A 13,560-nucleotide genomic window follows, 5' to 3' on the forward strand; every position below is an offset into this window, starting at 1 on the left:
CCCAGTGGTACCCACAAAGGTGTAGTCCCCACAGCCTCATAGCCTCTTGTCAGTGCCACCTCTTAAGGCCATTGCAATAGCAGTTAACACTGAACATGAGCTTTGGAGCAGACAAACTCTCAAGCCAAAGAGGGGGGATGGAGGAAAGGAGCTTCGATGAACAAGATCCCCCAGCCCTGTCCTGGCCCCTCCTCCCCCTGCCCCACCCCTGCACTCCTCCTGCTCAGTGTCCCACAGCTTCCCCTGCCCCTCCTCTTCTCCCAGGTCTATTCGAAGCCTCAACACCACCCAGAGATGAGATTCCTCCACTGGTTCCGAAAGTGGAAGCTGCATAGTGACCAGGAGTACGAGGTCACCTGGTTTGTGTCCTGGAGCCCCTGCCCAGTGTGTGCAAGGAACATGGCCGAGTTCCTGGCCGAGGACGGGAAGGTCACCCTGACCATCTTCGTGGCCCGCCTCTACTACTTCTGGGACCCAGATTACCGGGAGGGGCTTCGCAGACTGTGTCAGAAAAAAAAGAATCCTCATGCCACCATGAAGATCATGAGTTATGGCGGTGAGAAGTGGGGTTCAGGGGTGTTGGGGGGACTGCATGAGGATCTGCGATGGGTCCCTCCCACACCTACCTGTGGGTCTGTGATGCCAGCAGAGGCCAGGTGTCTCAGGGGAGCCTGTGGGGTCAGGTCTGGCACTGAGAGTAACTAACATCCTGGAGTAGGTCTGGGAGGGGAGGGCCCCAGGGTCACAGGAGAGAGGCCAGCTGGGCCTGACTGCGTTCTCTCTTCTTTTTCTCAGAATTTCAACACTGTTGGGACAAGTTCGTGGACAACCAAAGATTGTACAAGCCTTGGAATAAGCTGCCTAAACATTGCACATTACTGCACATCACGCTGGGGGAAGTTCTCAGGTGAGGGTCTCCCTCCGGCCTCATCACCTCTCTCCTCTCACCTCCTGCTCATCCTCCTGAGGCCTCCCCTCTGTTTCAGAGCAGTTCCACTCCTGCCCGAGCCCTTCTGCCCTCCCTCCTGCCCCGCTGCCTGCCCTCATGGTCACACTCCCCACCCCCACCCTCATCCCCACCTCTGCTCCCTCCACCTTGCTGCCTCCCCTGCTTTCCTGGGCCCTTCCTGTGTGTGAGAGACCCCTTCTGCCTCCAGAGTGACCTCCATCCACTCCCGAGGCTGCCCTCCCCTCAGCCTGGGAGCCACAGCCTGGCTCCTTCCATCTCCCTGGGTGTGAATATTCACAAGCCCTACAGAAGCTTTCAGCAACATCCTTAAAGGCCAACCTAAGCCCCTGAGAAGGAGCCGCCTCCTTGGAAACAGAGCTTCAGGCTTCAGCCTCCATAGAAGATGGCCCCGGGCCGGGCACCCGCAGGACAGGGGCTTATTTTCTTACGGATGTGGAGGCTGCAAGTTCAAGGTGGAGCCATCGGCTGGGTTGTTTCCTCTGAAGCCCAAACCTGCTTCTCCTGGCTGGCAGGGGTCGCTCCCAGCCGTGCCCTCTGTGGCCCTTGCTCTGTGAACCTGCACCACTGGCATCTCTCTGCCTCCAAATGTCCTCCTGGTTTATGGACCCCAGCCAAGTGAATTTAGGCCCACACTAAAGGTCTCATTTAAATTAATAATCTGATGAAAGGACCTGTCTCTAGGCTGGGCGCAGAGGTTCATGCCTGTAATCCCACTACTTTGGGAGTGTGAGGCGGGTGATCACCTGAGGCCAGGGGTTCGAGATCAGCCTGGCCAACATGGCAAAACGCTGTCTCTACCAAAAATAGAAAAATTAGCCAGGCGGGGGCATGCATGTTTATAATCCTGGCTACTCCGGAGGCTCGGGCAGGAGAATGGCTTGAACCTGGGAGGCAGAGGTTGCGGTGAGGCCAGACCGTGGGACCACACTTCAGCCTGAGTGAAAGATCGAAACTTCTGAAACAAACAAACAAACAGAAAAGGACCTGTTTCCAAATACAGCCACACTTTGAGGCAGTGGGGGCTGGGGCTTCAATATGTGGATTTTGGGGAGAAACAGTGCAGCCCACGGCAACAACCACAGCCATTGTGGGCAGGCCTGGGGGGCAAGGGTGGGGTTCCTGTCCTGTGTGTGTGTCTCCCGGGGGTCCTGACCTGACCCTGATGGCCTCTCCACCTAGACCTTCCTGCATGCTCCACTCACCCCATTCCTCCTGCACCCCACACTCCTGAGCCACTCCTTAGCCCCTGACAGGCTCCCCACCCCGGGCTGCTCCCCTTCTCACTCTCTCCAGGTCTCTTTAGTGGTCCCCACGTGACCCCTCAGCTGATGCCCATGGCTTCCCCAGCCAGACTCCTCCCAGTTCCAGGCTCTGCAGAATCCCATCAGAGCTCACATCCTCCCCTCTGTCCAGTCCAGGGAGAAGACCTGGCGTTTCTGTTTTGGAAATGCCTCTGCACTGGGCGCTAAGAGTTCACTTTTATTTTTATAATTTGTGGTCTTGTGAGGACAGGCGTTTTTTGGCAGTGGAAGAAAATCCTGTGAATTATAAAAAAAAAAAAAAAAAGTCCCTAGCAGGCTCTTCTCCTGCTGGTCCCGCTCAGGAGTGTCTCTGCCCCGATGCTGGGTGTGGTAGTATTCACTCCGCTTGCAGGAGGGAAGCCCCAGCGGATCCATCTCCAGCAGGGACTGAGGGCGAGCAGAGCGAGGACTGGGTTGCATGGTGAGGCCAGGGAAGGAGACCCAGCTCTAGCTCAGGGAGAGGGGCAGGGGCCTCTCCGGAGGGCCTGTTATACTGGACCGAGCATAGAGAGTTAGCACCAGGACAAAAGTATGCCAGATTGCAGGGTCATTTGCTATGCCGGCGACCACAGAGGACTCACGTCTCTCCAATCTGTGGCCCCGAAGGGAGGGTGCCAATACTTTTTATACCCGAAAAGCCACCTTGGGAGTTGGGGTGAGGAGCGGGGATGGGGATGAAAAGGCTTCAGACATTCCCAGGGCTAGTGGATTCTGTAAATCATCTCCTGGGCGGAGACAGGGCTCCAGATATTCCAAGGGCCAGGGGACTCTTGTCATTCCGTTTGTTACTTAAGTGGTTTACAGAAGTCAAGAAAAACATTTGTTTACACATCATCTGGGTAAGGCGGAAGTCACAGACCTTATTACAAGTCGCAGGAGCCAAGATGGCGTGGGTTAGGACTGCTTATTCGGCAATTGCTGATAAGCAAAGGAGAGTGAGGGGGTACAGGGCAAGCAACTTTACGGCACTTATTGATAAGCAAAGGCAAGCAGCTTTACGTAGCAAGCAAGGCCAGCAGTTACTGTGAGGAGAATGGGGCAGCTGTTGCAACTTATTTTAAAAACAGCTTTGTATTGCTCAGGTTCTAACTTTAGGCTAGCTATGTTACAACCTGAGCACATGAAGCTGACCCTGGGAGACCCTGACAAGGCCCCAACAGGCCCCAGGGCTGCAGGGATCTCCCAGTGAGCCCCAGAAGGAGCCAGAGGGGGAGGTTTGGAGATTCCAGCAAGTGAGTGGGAGCCCCTCCTGAGTGGTGCCAAGGCATGTGGGGAGCAGGGGGAAGGAATTTGGGATGCCTGAGGGAAAGCGTGGGGAGGGAGGGGGAGGCAGGGCAGTCCAGGAGGGCTCTTACTTTTCTGGGCTTTTCTCCCGCTGTCCACAGACACCTGATGGATCCAGGCACATTCACTTACAACTTTACCAATGACCCTTCGGTCCTTGGACGGCACCAGACCTACCTGTGTTACAAGGTGGAGCACATGCACAGTGGCACCTGGGTCCCGCTGCACCAGCACAGGGGCTTCATACTCAATGAGGTGATCACCAGACACCTGCATCCACGCAGGGCCCTCCCCACCCAGGGACACGCATGGCTAGAAGGTTCTGGGTGGGACCCGTGGGCTCCCGCAGACTATCTGTCACCTGTGCTTGCTGCACTGCTGCTGCTTGGCCCTGGGGTTTGGGAAGACCTCGGCTTCAGTGACTCTCTAGGATCAGCAGCTTCCAGCCCCACATGCCTAACCGGCCACGTGTCTCAGGGCCACCACTAGTCCAGAGTCACCCCGAGGTCCGGGGCTCAGCCATCTCCCTTCCTCCTGTGCTCTGAGAGGGTCGGGACAAACCCCAGAGCCAGGTAGGTTCAAAGGCAAAGTGCTTCCTGAGGACCCTCCCAGGATCCCCTCGCAGATGCCGCTCTCCCCAGGAATGATTCAGAACGGTGGGTTTTGAGGACTCAGGGCCTACCTGACCTCACAAGGCCAGGATTCCCCAGTGCCTGCTCCTGGGCTACATCCTGCCGGGAGAGAGACTGAGGAAGAAGAGGCTGACCTGGGATTCTGTCCTGACCAGGGTGGAGCCCACAGCAAGGCCAGAACGATCTCCCCATGAGGGACGAACACTCAGCTCAGTGGCATCTGTCCTGCCTCCCCAAGCTCTGCAGCCCCTCCTGGGCCCAGAGTGAGGGTCGTGAAGGCACTGACCTCAGGTGCAAAATGAGAGGATGCTCCAAATACTCAGTATCAGAGAAATCCCATCGTAATGTAAAATAAAATGATTTAATGCATTATTTTAAAAATCAGGTCAGGTGTGGTGGCTCACACCTGTAATCCCAGCAGTTTGGGAGGCCAAGGCCAGAGGATTACTTGATGTCATGAGCTGGAGACCAGCCTGGCCACCATGGTGAAACCTCGTCTCTACTAAAAATACAAAAATTAGTCAGGTGTGGTGGCTTACACCTGTAATCCCAGCTGCTGGGGAGGCTGAGGCATCAGAGTCGCTTGAACCTGAGAGGCGGTGGTTGCAGTGAGCCGAGATTACAGCACTGCACGCCAGCCTGAGTGACAGAACCAGACTCTGTCTCAAAAAAAGAAAAATAAGAAAATCATCTTGATAACTGGGGTTTGGTGCCCCTTCTAATCTTGTGGGGGAGGCGGCCCCGCACCCAGCCTCACCTGATCCAGGCTGTCCGCCCCTGCTCACAAAAGATGGCCCTCACACCTTGCTTTCTTGAACTCCTGACCTCAGGTGATCCACCCATCTCAGCCTCCCAAAGTGCTGGGATTATGGGCGTGAGCCACCACGCCCGGCCAACACCTTGCTTTCTTTTCTAGGCTTCAAATAGCCTCAGTTTCCCTGAAGGCCGCCATGCAGAGTTGTGCCTCCTGGACCTGATTTCCTTTTGGAAGCTGGACCCGGCCCAGCGCTACAGGGTCACCTGCTTCATCTCCTGGAGCCCCTGCTTCAGCTGTGCCCTGGAGGTGGCTGAATTCCTTCAAGAGAACCCACACGTGAACCTGCGCATCTTCGCTGCCCGCATCTATGATTATCACCCAGGATATGAGGAGGGGCTGTGCAGGCTGGGCTGGGCTGGGGCCCCAATTTCCATGATGAAATACAGCGGTGAGAATGGAAGCCTGCAGTGGGGTGGGGTCAGCCGGGGCAGGAGAGGGCCCTGGGGAGTTACTAGAAAGTGGGGAGGGTGGGCATCCCTGTGGGAGAGGCCTTGGTCTGCTGCCTGCAGAGGCGAGGGCTGCACACTGGGCCTGACTTTGGGGACTATGGGAAGAGAGAGGCCAGGCCAGGAGATGGGGACCTGGGAAGGGCGGGGAGGGTGGCTGGAAGTGGAAGAAGGACTTGGGGCTTCCAGAAGAATGAGAACTCCTCCTGCCTCCCCTCCATCCCCAGGCTTCCTCCCTGGCACCCCACCCTCTTTCCCCCTGCTCCCCACATCCCTTGGCACCTATCAGGAGGGGCTCCCGCTCACTTGCTGGAATCTCCAAACCTTCCACTCTGACCCCTTCTGGGGCTCACTGGGAGATCCCTGCAGCCCTGGGGCCTGTTGGGGCCTTGTCAGGGTCTCCCAGGGTCAGCTCTGTGTGCTCAGGCCCTCTGGGGAGGCCCCTGCTCTTCTCGCTGGCCCAGATTCCAATGGGAAGGAAGTGGCTAATACAGAGCGAAATCCTGAGGGGAGGGGGAGGGAAAGGAGGGACTGAAACCAGCATGTGGAAGTCTGTCCTGAGAGTCAGGGCCCTCGGTGCCTCCTTCCCACAGGGGAACGTGACTTATCTCCCCTGTCCCTTTTTCAGAGTTTAGGCACTGCTGGGACACCTTTGTGGATCACCAGGGATGCTGCTTCCAGCCCTGGGAGGGACTAGATGAGCACAGCCAAGCCCTGAGTGGGAGGCTGCAGGCCATTCTCCAGGTGAGGGCTCCCTCCCTCTGCCCAGTGCCCCATCGGCCTCCCCTCCTCCCCTCTCCCCCGGGCCTTGCCTTCCCCTCTGCTCAGAGCCTCCTCTGGGTTCCCTGCTCCCCCAAGGGCACCTAGCTCCCTCCCTCCCTTTCCTCCTCACAGCCTCCCTCTCTCTCCCACCTCCCACGTCCCCCCTCCTCTCCCGTCATTGTCCCTGTCCCCAGGCCTCCTCCCTGTGCCGTTTTTCCACTCTCTCACCCCCTGCTCCATTCAACTCCCTGTTCTTCTTGAATCAGGGAAACTGATGGATGATCCTCAGTCTCTAAGGAAGGCAGAGACCTGGGTTGAGCAGCAGAATAAAAGATCTTCTTCCAAGAAATGCAACCAGGCCGTTCACCACCATCTCCAGCTGATCACAGACGCCAGCAAAGCAGTGCGCTCCTGACAAGTAGATTATTTTTAAAATTAGAGCGTGTAAGGTTGGCGTAGTGAAAGGAGAACGGACCCTAAGCCAGGCAAAGCACCTTTTATTAACCGGCCGGGCTGCCTCGTAACAGTCAGAGGAGGCAGCCCCAGCTTATAAAACGAGGGGTTTATATGGGGTGAGAGGAGCATAAGGGAGTTTCAGGACTGAGATAATCTATCAGCTTGTAACAGGCACAGAGATAGATAGTGTGTCAACTTGTAACAGACCTACGATACATCATCCTGTGACTTTTGTGGGGGCAGTTTTTTTAAAAATCAGGATTTTACAGGTATGGGTTAAGCAGGAATTTACAAGTGTGGATGGCAAACATGGGTTTTCCCTGTCCTCTCCCAAGCTGCCCGGATGGCTGTAATCAGGCTTTGCTTAATTGTAGCAGGTCTGGTAGCCTTGACCTGGCACCCAGATAGGAGTTCAGAAATGCAGCTGCGGAGTCCTCAGAGTGCGGAGGACTCAGCTTTCGTGGTGGGGGTTTGCTGAGGCAGCTTGTCCCTAACAGAGCGAATTACTTTTAATCAAAAATGTATGTGATGTTTCAAGAATACCGTAGTGAGATTGTGCTCAGAAAGGTTTCAGACCTACTAATTCAGTGATGAATTGAATTGGCTTTATGTTAAAACGTGTGCTCTGAATGAGGAGACCCCCAAACAGGCTTTGTGTGAGCAACATGGCTGTTTATTCATCCAGGTGCGGGCGGGCTGAGGCCGACAATGGAGTCAGCAAAGGGCGGTGGGATAGGAGTTGATTTTATAGGTTGTGGGGAAGGAAGTGGAAAGTTACAAAAGTTACTTTAGGGCGGTTTTTTGGGAGGGCGTCGTAGGTTTGCAAGCTGGGAGGGGGTTGTAGGGTGTGGAGTCAAGGTCGGTTACAAAGGCCAATGGCCTTGTCAATTGAGGCCGGAATAAGAAACAATAGAAGAATGTCTCAGGGTAGTTAGGCGCGGCAGGGGTTGATGGTTTCTTGTGGGAACTAACCCGGGTGTGCATGCAGATCACAGAGATGGTCTGTGCATGCAGATCACAGAGATGGTCGTGCTGTTCTTGGCGTGGCCTTATACTTTATGCAGAAGAATAAAATGAAATACTTTTTTTTTTTTTTTTCGAAATGGAGTCTCACTTTGTCACCAGAGCTGGAGTGCAATGGCATGGTCTCGGCTCACTGCAACATCTGCCTCCCAGGTTCAAGCAATTCTCCTGCCTCAGCCTCCCAAATAGCTGGGATTACAGGTGTGGGACACCACACCCAGCCAATTTTTATATTTTTAGTAGGGACAGGATTTCACTATGTTGGCCAGGCTGGTTTCAAACTCCTGACCTCGTGATCCACCCGCCTCGACCTCCCAAAGTGCCGGGATCATATGTTACCGGCATGTCTGTTCAATAAACACGGAGCACAACCACCGGCATGAATATTCCTAGCTCCTCCTATATCCTGTTGAATATGTATGTTTGGTCAACCCCTTCAGCATAAAGCTCCTGCCCCAACCCCTCCTGCTTCTAAAGGTCTGTCTCTGGTGTTTCCCAGAGGCTGCTCTTCCCAGCCCGCCGGATGGCTACCTTGCAGGCTGTCACCCTTAACAAGAAATAAAAGTTTCCTTTCCGAATTTACACGTTGTGAAATGTTTAGTTAACTGCACCATGGGAGCACACTTCTAGGGGAAGGGAGCTGTGAGATGCACAGGGAGGCGCCAGACAGGTTGGCCTGACACACTAGCCACTGCCCTTTCATGATATGGGCCAAGAGGAGGCAAGAGCTCAGCCCACCAGGAAGAAACTCCAGGCAGGAGAAGGAGAAGCCAGAAGGAAGGAGCTCAGTGTGGGAGTGCCCATGACATCCTGGTGAGCCAGCTGGGGGCCACACCCACCTGCTGTCCCTCCCTCCCATGCTGGCCTCCGAGTGTGAAGTCGTTGGGGGGATGTAGACACCTGGCCCTTCACTCTTCCTTCCTGTCCTCACGGTGGCTGGGTGGGGTGTCTCTGGGATGATCCTTGAGGGCAGGATCCAGGAGCCCCTGCAGAGGCTTCAGCCTGTCAGTCTTGATGGTGGAGAGGTGGCTCCAGCTGACCTGGACCACCAGGGAGGGGCCTCTGCTCTGCTGGCTCAGCCTAGTGTGGAACCACCTCCCCAGCTCTGGCTGAAGTGACTTTCTCTTTCCCTTTGCAATTCCCTTGGGTTCTGCCGCACAGAGCAGCCTGCTTTATCAGAGGTCTCTCTGCCAGGGGGAGGGCCCCAGAGAAAGAGAAAAGCAGAAAGAGGCTGAGAGCCCAGGAAGATAAAGCACTCTGGAGCCTCCCGAACCAGAGCCTGAGCTGGAAGGGGGAGGCACCATGACTCACAAGGCCCTGGGCGTGGTCACTTTAAGGAGGGCTGTCCTAAAACCTGGAGCCTGTAACAGAAAGTGAAACTCTAGTGGTCCAGACAAAGATCATGGCTGGGACTAGCTGGCCACAGATGAAGCCTCAGACCAGGTATGGCTGCCCCCTCCTGCCTGGTGGCCCTGCTGGGACTTAGCCCTGGCCTCCCGCTGCCCCTGGCCCACCCCTGGGCTGGCTCCCTCCCCTCTGGCCCCTCTGTTGCCCCCACTCCTGGCCAGGCTCTTTGCCCCACTGTGTGGTCACCTCACTGCTGCTTCTGAATGGGCCACCTTCCCGACCTGCCCCAGCCCAGGCCTCCTGCTGAGACTCTCCCCTGAAAGTCCTGGCCAGGCTGGTGCTCCCTGCCCTGGGAGGGTGCTCCCTCTACATGCTTCCCACTGTTCCTAAGCTCTGGAACCAGGAGAATTGAACCAAAGGATGACTGGAGCAATCAGGCATTTTTGTTCACAGCGCTTTGATGGATTTTCTGTAAGATTTACTTTGCTTAAATACAAAGTCTTGGGCGGGGGGTGGTGGCTCACGCCTGCAATCCCAGTGCTTTAGGAGGCTGGTGGATCATGAGATCAGGAGTTCAAGACCAGCCTGGCCAACATCCCTACTAAAAATACAAAAAATTAGCTGGGCATGGTAGCAGGCATCTGCAATCTCAGCTACTCAAGAGGCAGAGGCAGGAGAATCGCTTGAACCCAGGAGATGGAGGTTGCATTGAGCTGAGATTGCACCATTGCACTCCAGCTTGGGCAACAGAGGGAGACTCCGTCTCAAAAAAAAAAAAAAAAAAAAAGTCTTACGAGAGTGTGTGGGGGAGGGAAAGGTCTCTGAAGCACAAGATAAATTATCTCTTCCAAGAATGTCTCCACTGTGGGCACAGGAGGCTGCAGATGACCCCAAACACACAGTCCTCCTCCAGTGTTAAAACGGCAGCTCTGAATGAAGAGACCCCGAAACAGGCTTTGTGTGAGCAACATGGCGGTTTATTCGCCCAAGTGTGGCCAGGCTGAGGCCGAAAATGGAGTCAGCAGAGGGTGGAGGGAGAGGAGTTGGTTTTATAGGTTTGGAGTTAAACAGTGGAAAGTTACAGAAGTAGCTTTAGGGCGGTTTTTTGCAAGCTGGGAGGGGGTTGTAGGTTTGCAAGCTGGGAAGGGGTTGTAGGTTTGCAAGCTGGGAGGGGGTCGTAGGGCATGCAGTCACGAGGTGGGCCAAGGTTGGTTACAAAGTCACAAAGTCCAATGGCCTTGTCAATTGAGGCCGGAATAAGAAACAATAGTGACATTTTGGCCTGTATGATAATTTAAAAGAAGAAAGAAAGAAAGAAAGAAACAGTAGAAGAATGTCTCAGGTTAGTTAGGCATCACAGGAGCTGATCGTTTCTCCCAGGAACTCATCTGGGGTGTGTGTGCAGGGTACACAGAGATTACCATGCCATTCATGGGGCAGTCAGACCTTACATCTAGGACTGCCATTCACTGTTTATAATGACACCGGTAACATGGAATATAGAGGAAAAAACGCAATGATCAGGAGAAATGCTCTTATTTTAAAATGTAGTGAGAAGAGAGCCCAGTCCCCAACGGCTCCCTCCTGCAGGGCCGGTGATGCAGAGGCTGGACAGGGCTGGCTTAGAAAGAGGCCCCAGCCCCATCAGCCCAGCTCCGTGTCCTGGGCAGGTTACCCTGCCTCTCTATGCCTCTGGCACCTCCTCTGTAAGATGCGAATGGCCCTGCAGGCCCAGGTCAGCATCACATGAGCTCAGAACCTCGAAGCACTTAGAACAATGGCCTGGGCCTCAGCATTCAGTTCTACCGTCATTTAAAAATGATCATATAGAGGTGAAATGTCAGAAAGGACCTGAGCTGAAAGGTTAAAAGCTATTATTTGGGGGCGAAGAGTTCTGTGTTCTCTGTCTTTTTTTTTTTTTAGACGGAGTTTAACTCATTGCCCAGGCTGGAGTGCAGTGGCGCCATCTCAGCTCACTGCAACCTCCAACTGGCAGTTCAGGCAATTCTCCTGCCTCAACTTCCGGAGTAACTGGGATTACAGGCACCTGCTACCATGCCTGGCTAATCTTTTTTTGTATTTTTAGTAGAGACACGGGGTTTCAACATGTTAGCCAGGCTGGTCTCAAACTCCTGCCTCAGCCTCCCAAAGTGCTGGGATTACAGGCGTGAGCCATCACGCCCAGCCAAGAACTTTATTCTCTTTTGTGTTTTCCCAATTGGAGAGTGGGTGGGCAGAAATACTGGGAGGGTGGGGAATGTACCCATGGAAAGACCAGAGCTGGGCCCTGAGCGGGGAGAGGTTACCCTGGCCCTGCTGCCCCTGCCACCATCCCCTTCTCTTGTTCTCTCCATGGTCTTTTTTTTTTTTTTTTTGAGATGCAGTCTTGCTGTGTCACCAGGCTAGAGTGCAATCGGATGACCTTGGCTCACTGCAACCTCCGCCTCCCAGGTTCAAGATTCTCCTGCTTCAGCCTCCCTAGTAGCTGAAATTACAGGCATGGCACTACCATGCCCGGCTAATTTTTTGTATTTTAGTAGAGACAGGGTTTCACCATGTTGGCCAGGATGGTCTTGAACTCCTGACCTCATGATCCGCCCGCCTCGGCCTCACACAGCACTGGGAGTACAGGCATGAGACACCCAGCCATCTCCCTGGTCTTCCTGCCTGGGCAGGCAGCAGAAATCCTCAGGCCTGTGGAGGCATGGGGGGAGGCCCAGGGCTGTCCAGCGAGCAGTGTAGAGTGGACATCAGCCTGGAGGGCTCCAGGGAGCACTCTCTGCATTGGCTGGTTTCTCTCTTGTGTCTTCAGAAACACGGTGGTACGAATGGATCCAGACACATTCTTCTACAACTTTTATAACAGACCCATCCTTTCTCATCGGAACACCGTCTGGCTATGCTACGAAGTGAAAATGAAAACAAACGACCGCTCAAGGCCGCCTTTGGTTGCAAAGATCTTTCAAGGCCAGGTACCCCCCAGACTCTAATTAATTTACAGGCAGGAGCTAAGCCAGCTGGGGAAGCGAAGCACGCACTGATCAGTGAAATGCCCTGTGGCGGACTATCCACTGTGTACTTTTCTCCCATGTTTTTCAAGTCCATGGACCTGACGTGCTGGCTTGACCGTCCTGGGATCCGATCGTGGGGGCCTGCCTCTTAACAAATAGTCTTTTTTTTTTTTTTTGAGATGGAGTTTTGCTCTTGTTGTCCAGGCTGGAGTGCAATGGCGCTATATTGGCTCACCGGAACCTCTGTGTCCTGGGTTCAAGCAATCAGACTCCTGAGTAGCTGGGATTATAGGTGCCCATCACCATGCCCAGCTAAATTTTTTGTATTTTTAGTAGAGATGGGGTTTCATCATGTAGGCCAGGCTGGCCTAGAGTTCCTCACCTCAGGTGATCCACCTGCCTTGGGCTTCCAAAGTGTTGGGATTACAGGCCTGAGCCACCACGCCCAGCCTAATTTTAATATTTTATTTAATCCAATGTAGCTAACATATTACTTCAACATTAATTAACATAAACTTCTTCACAAAATAGTGAAGCTTCTTTTTCTTCTCACACTGAGTCTTTGAAATGAGCGGTGTAGGCCACGCACGCTGGCTCATGCCTGTAATCCCAGCACTTTGGGAGGCCAAGGCAGGTGGATCATCTGAGGTTAGATGTTTAAAACCAGCCTGGCCAACAGCGTGAAATCCCGTCTCTACTAAAAATAAAAATGAAAATAAAAGTAGCCAGGTGTGGTGGTGCACACCTGTAATCCCAGCTACTCAAGAGGCTGACTCAGTAGAATCACTTGAACCCATGAGGCAGAGGTTGTGGTGAGCAGAGATCGTGCCATTGCACTCCAGCCTGGGCAACAAGACAAAACTCCGTCTCAAAAAGAGAGAGAGAGAGAGAGAGAGAGAGAGAAATGAGCTGTGTATTTTTCCTGTGCTCAGGTCTATCATCAGGCTCCATTTCAAGTGCTCCGTAGCCCCCGTGGCCAATGCCCCCCCCCCCGCCCACATGGGACAGCACAGGTCCAGTGGCCTCCCCAGCAGACAGCAGACAGAGAACGAGGCCGACCCCAGAGGACCAGGACACAGCAGGGCTGAGCATGTCTGGTGAATGGATGCCTGGGAGAATGGACGCCAGAATTCACGCATGAGGCCATGAACAGGGCCAGGAATACTACCGACAGAAGGGAAGCACGTGTCTCAGTGCACCCTGTGATGCTTCAACAGCATGACTGAGACGGGGAAATTTACAATGAACAGAAATGTGTTGGCTCCAGTTCTGGACTCTGCGAAGTCCAACGTCAAGGCACCAGCAAGTTTCCGGGGTCTGCGAGCTGCACCGTCACGTGGGGGTGAAGGTTGTTGGGGAAGCTCAGGGGATGCTGCAGACAGAGCGGCCTGGGATGTGGAGTCACTGCTTCTCCACCACACGGGGACAGAGGAAGCAGGAGTTTAGCCTGACACGCTGCCCCTCCAGCTGGAGGGGAAGAGACAGAAAGACAGGCTGAAGTCACCCTTGAA

The 13,560-nt window shown here is 54.2% G+C and overlaps 2 protein-coding genes across 2 annotated transcripts; both read left to right on the plus strand.

The window, feature by feature from the left end:
• Nucleotides 1–31: 31 nt before the first annotated feature.
• On the plus strand, nt 32–6,641 carry LOC116546913 (DNA dC->dU-editing enzyme APOBEC-3G-like). Its single transcript, XM_032273027.1, has 6 exons — nt 32–556; nt 796–907; nt 3,657–3,810; nt 5,104–5,392; nt 6,079–6,194; nt 6,479–6,641. The coding sequence occupies exons 1-6, from the start codon at nt 157–159 to the stop codon at nt 6,485–6,487; spliced, it is 1,080 nt and encodes a 359-aa protein (XP_032128918.1). The 5' UTR covers nt 32–156; the 3' UTR covers nt 6,488–6,641.
• A 2,258-nt stretch (nt 6,642–8,899) lies between these two features.
• Nucleotides 8,900–13,535, plus strand: LOC116546914 (DNA dC->dU-editing enzyme APOBEC-3G-like). Its single transcript, XM_032273028.1, has 3 exons — nt 8,900–9,134; nt 11,851–12,010; nt 12,982–13,535. Exons 1-3 carry the CDS (start codon nt 9,094–9,096, stop codon nt 13,135–13,137), a joined length of 357 nt encoding a protein of 118 aa, XP_032128919.1. The 5' UTR covers nt 8,900–9,093; the 3' UTR covers nt 13,138–13,535.
• The last annotated feature ends 25 nt before the right edge of the window (nt 13,536–13,560 follow it).

The sequence above is a fragment of the Sapajus apella genome, unplaced genomic scaffold, assembly GCF_009761245.1.
Source record: "Sapajus apella isolate SASKATOON/1434 unplaced genomic scaffold, GSC_monkey_1.0 scaffold1659, whole genome shotgun sequence".
NCBI lineage: Eukaryota > Metazoa > Chordata > Mammalia > Primates > Cebidae > Sapajus > Sapajus apella.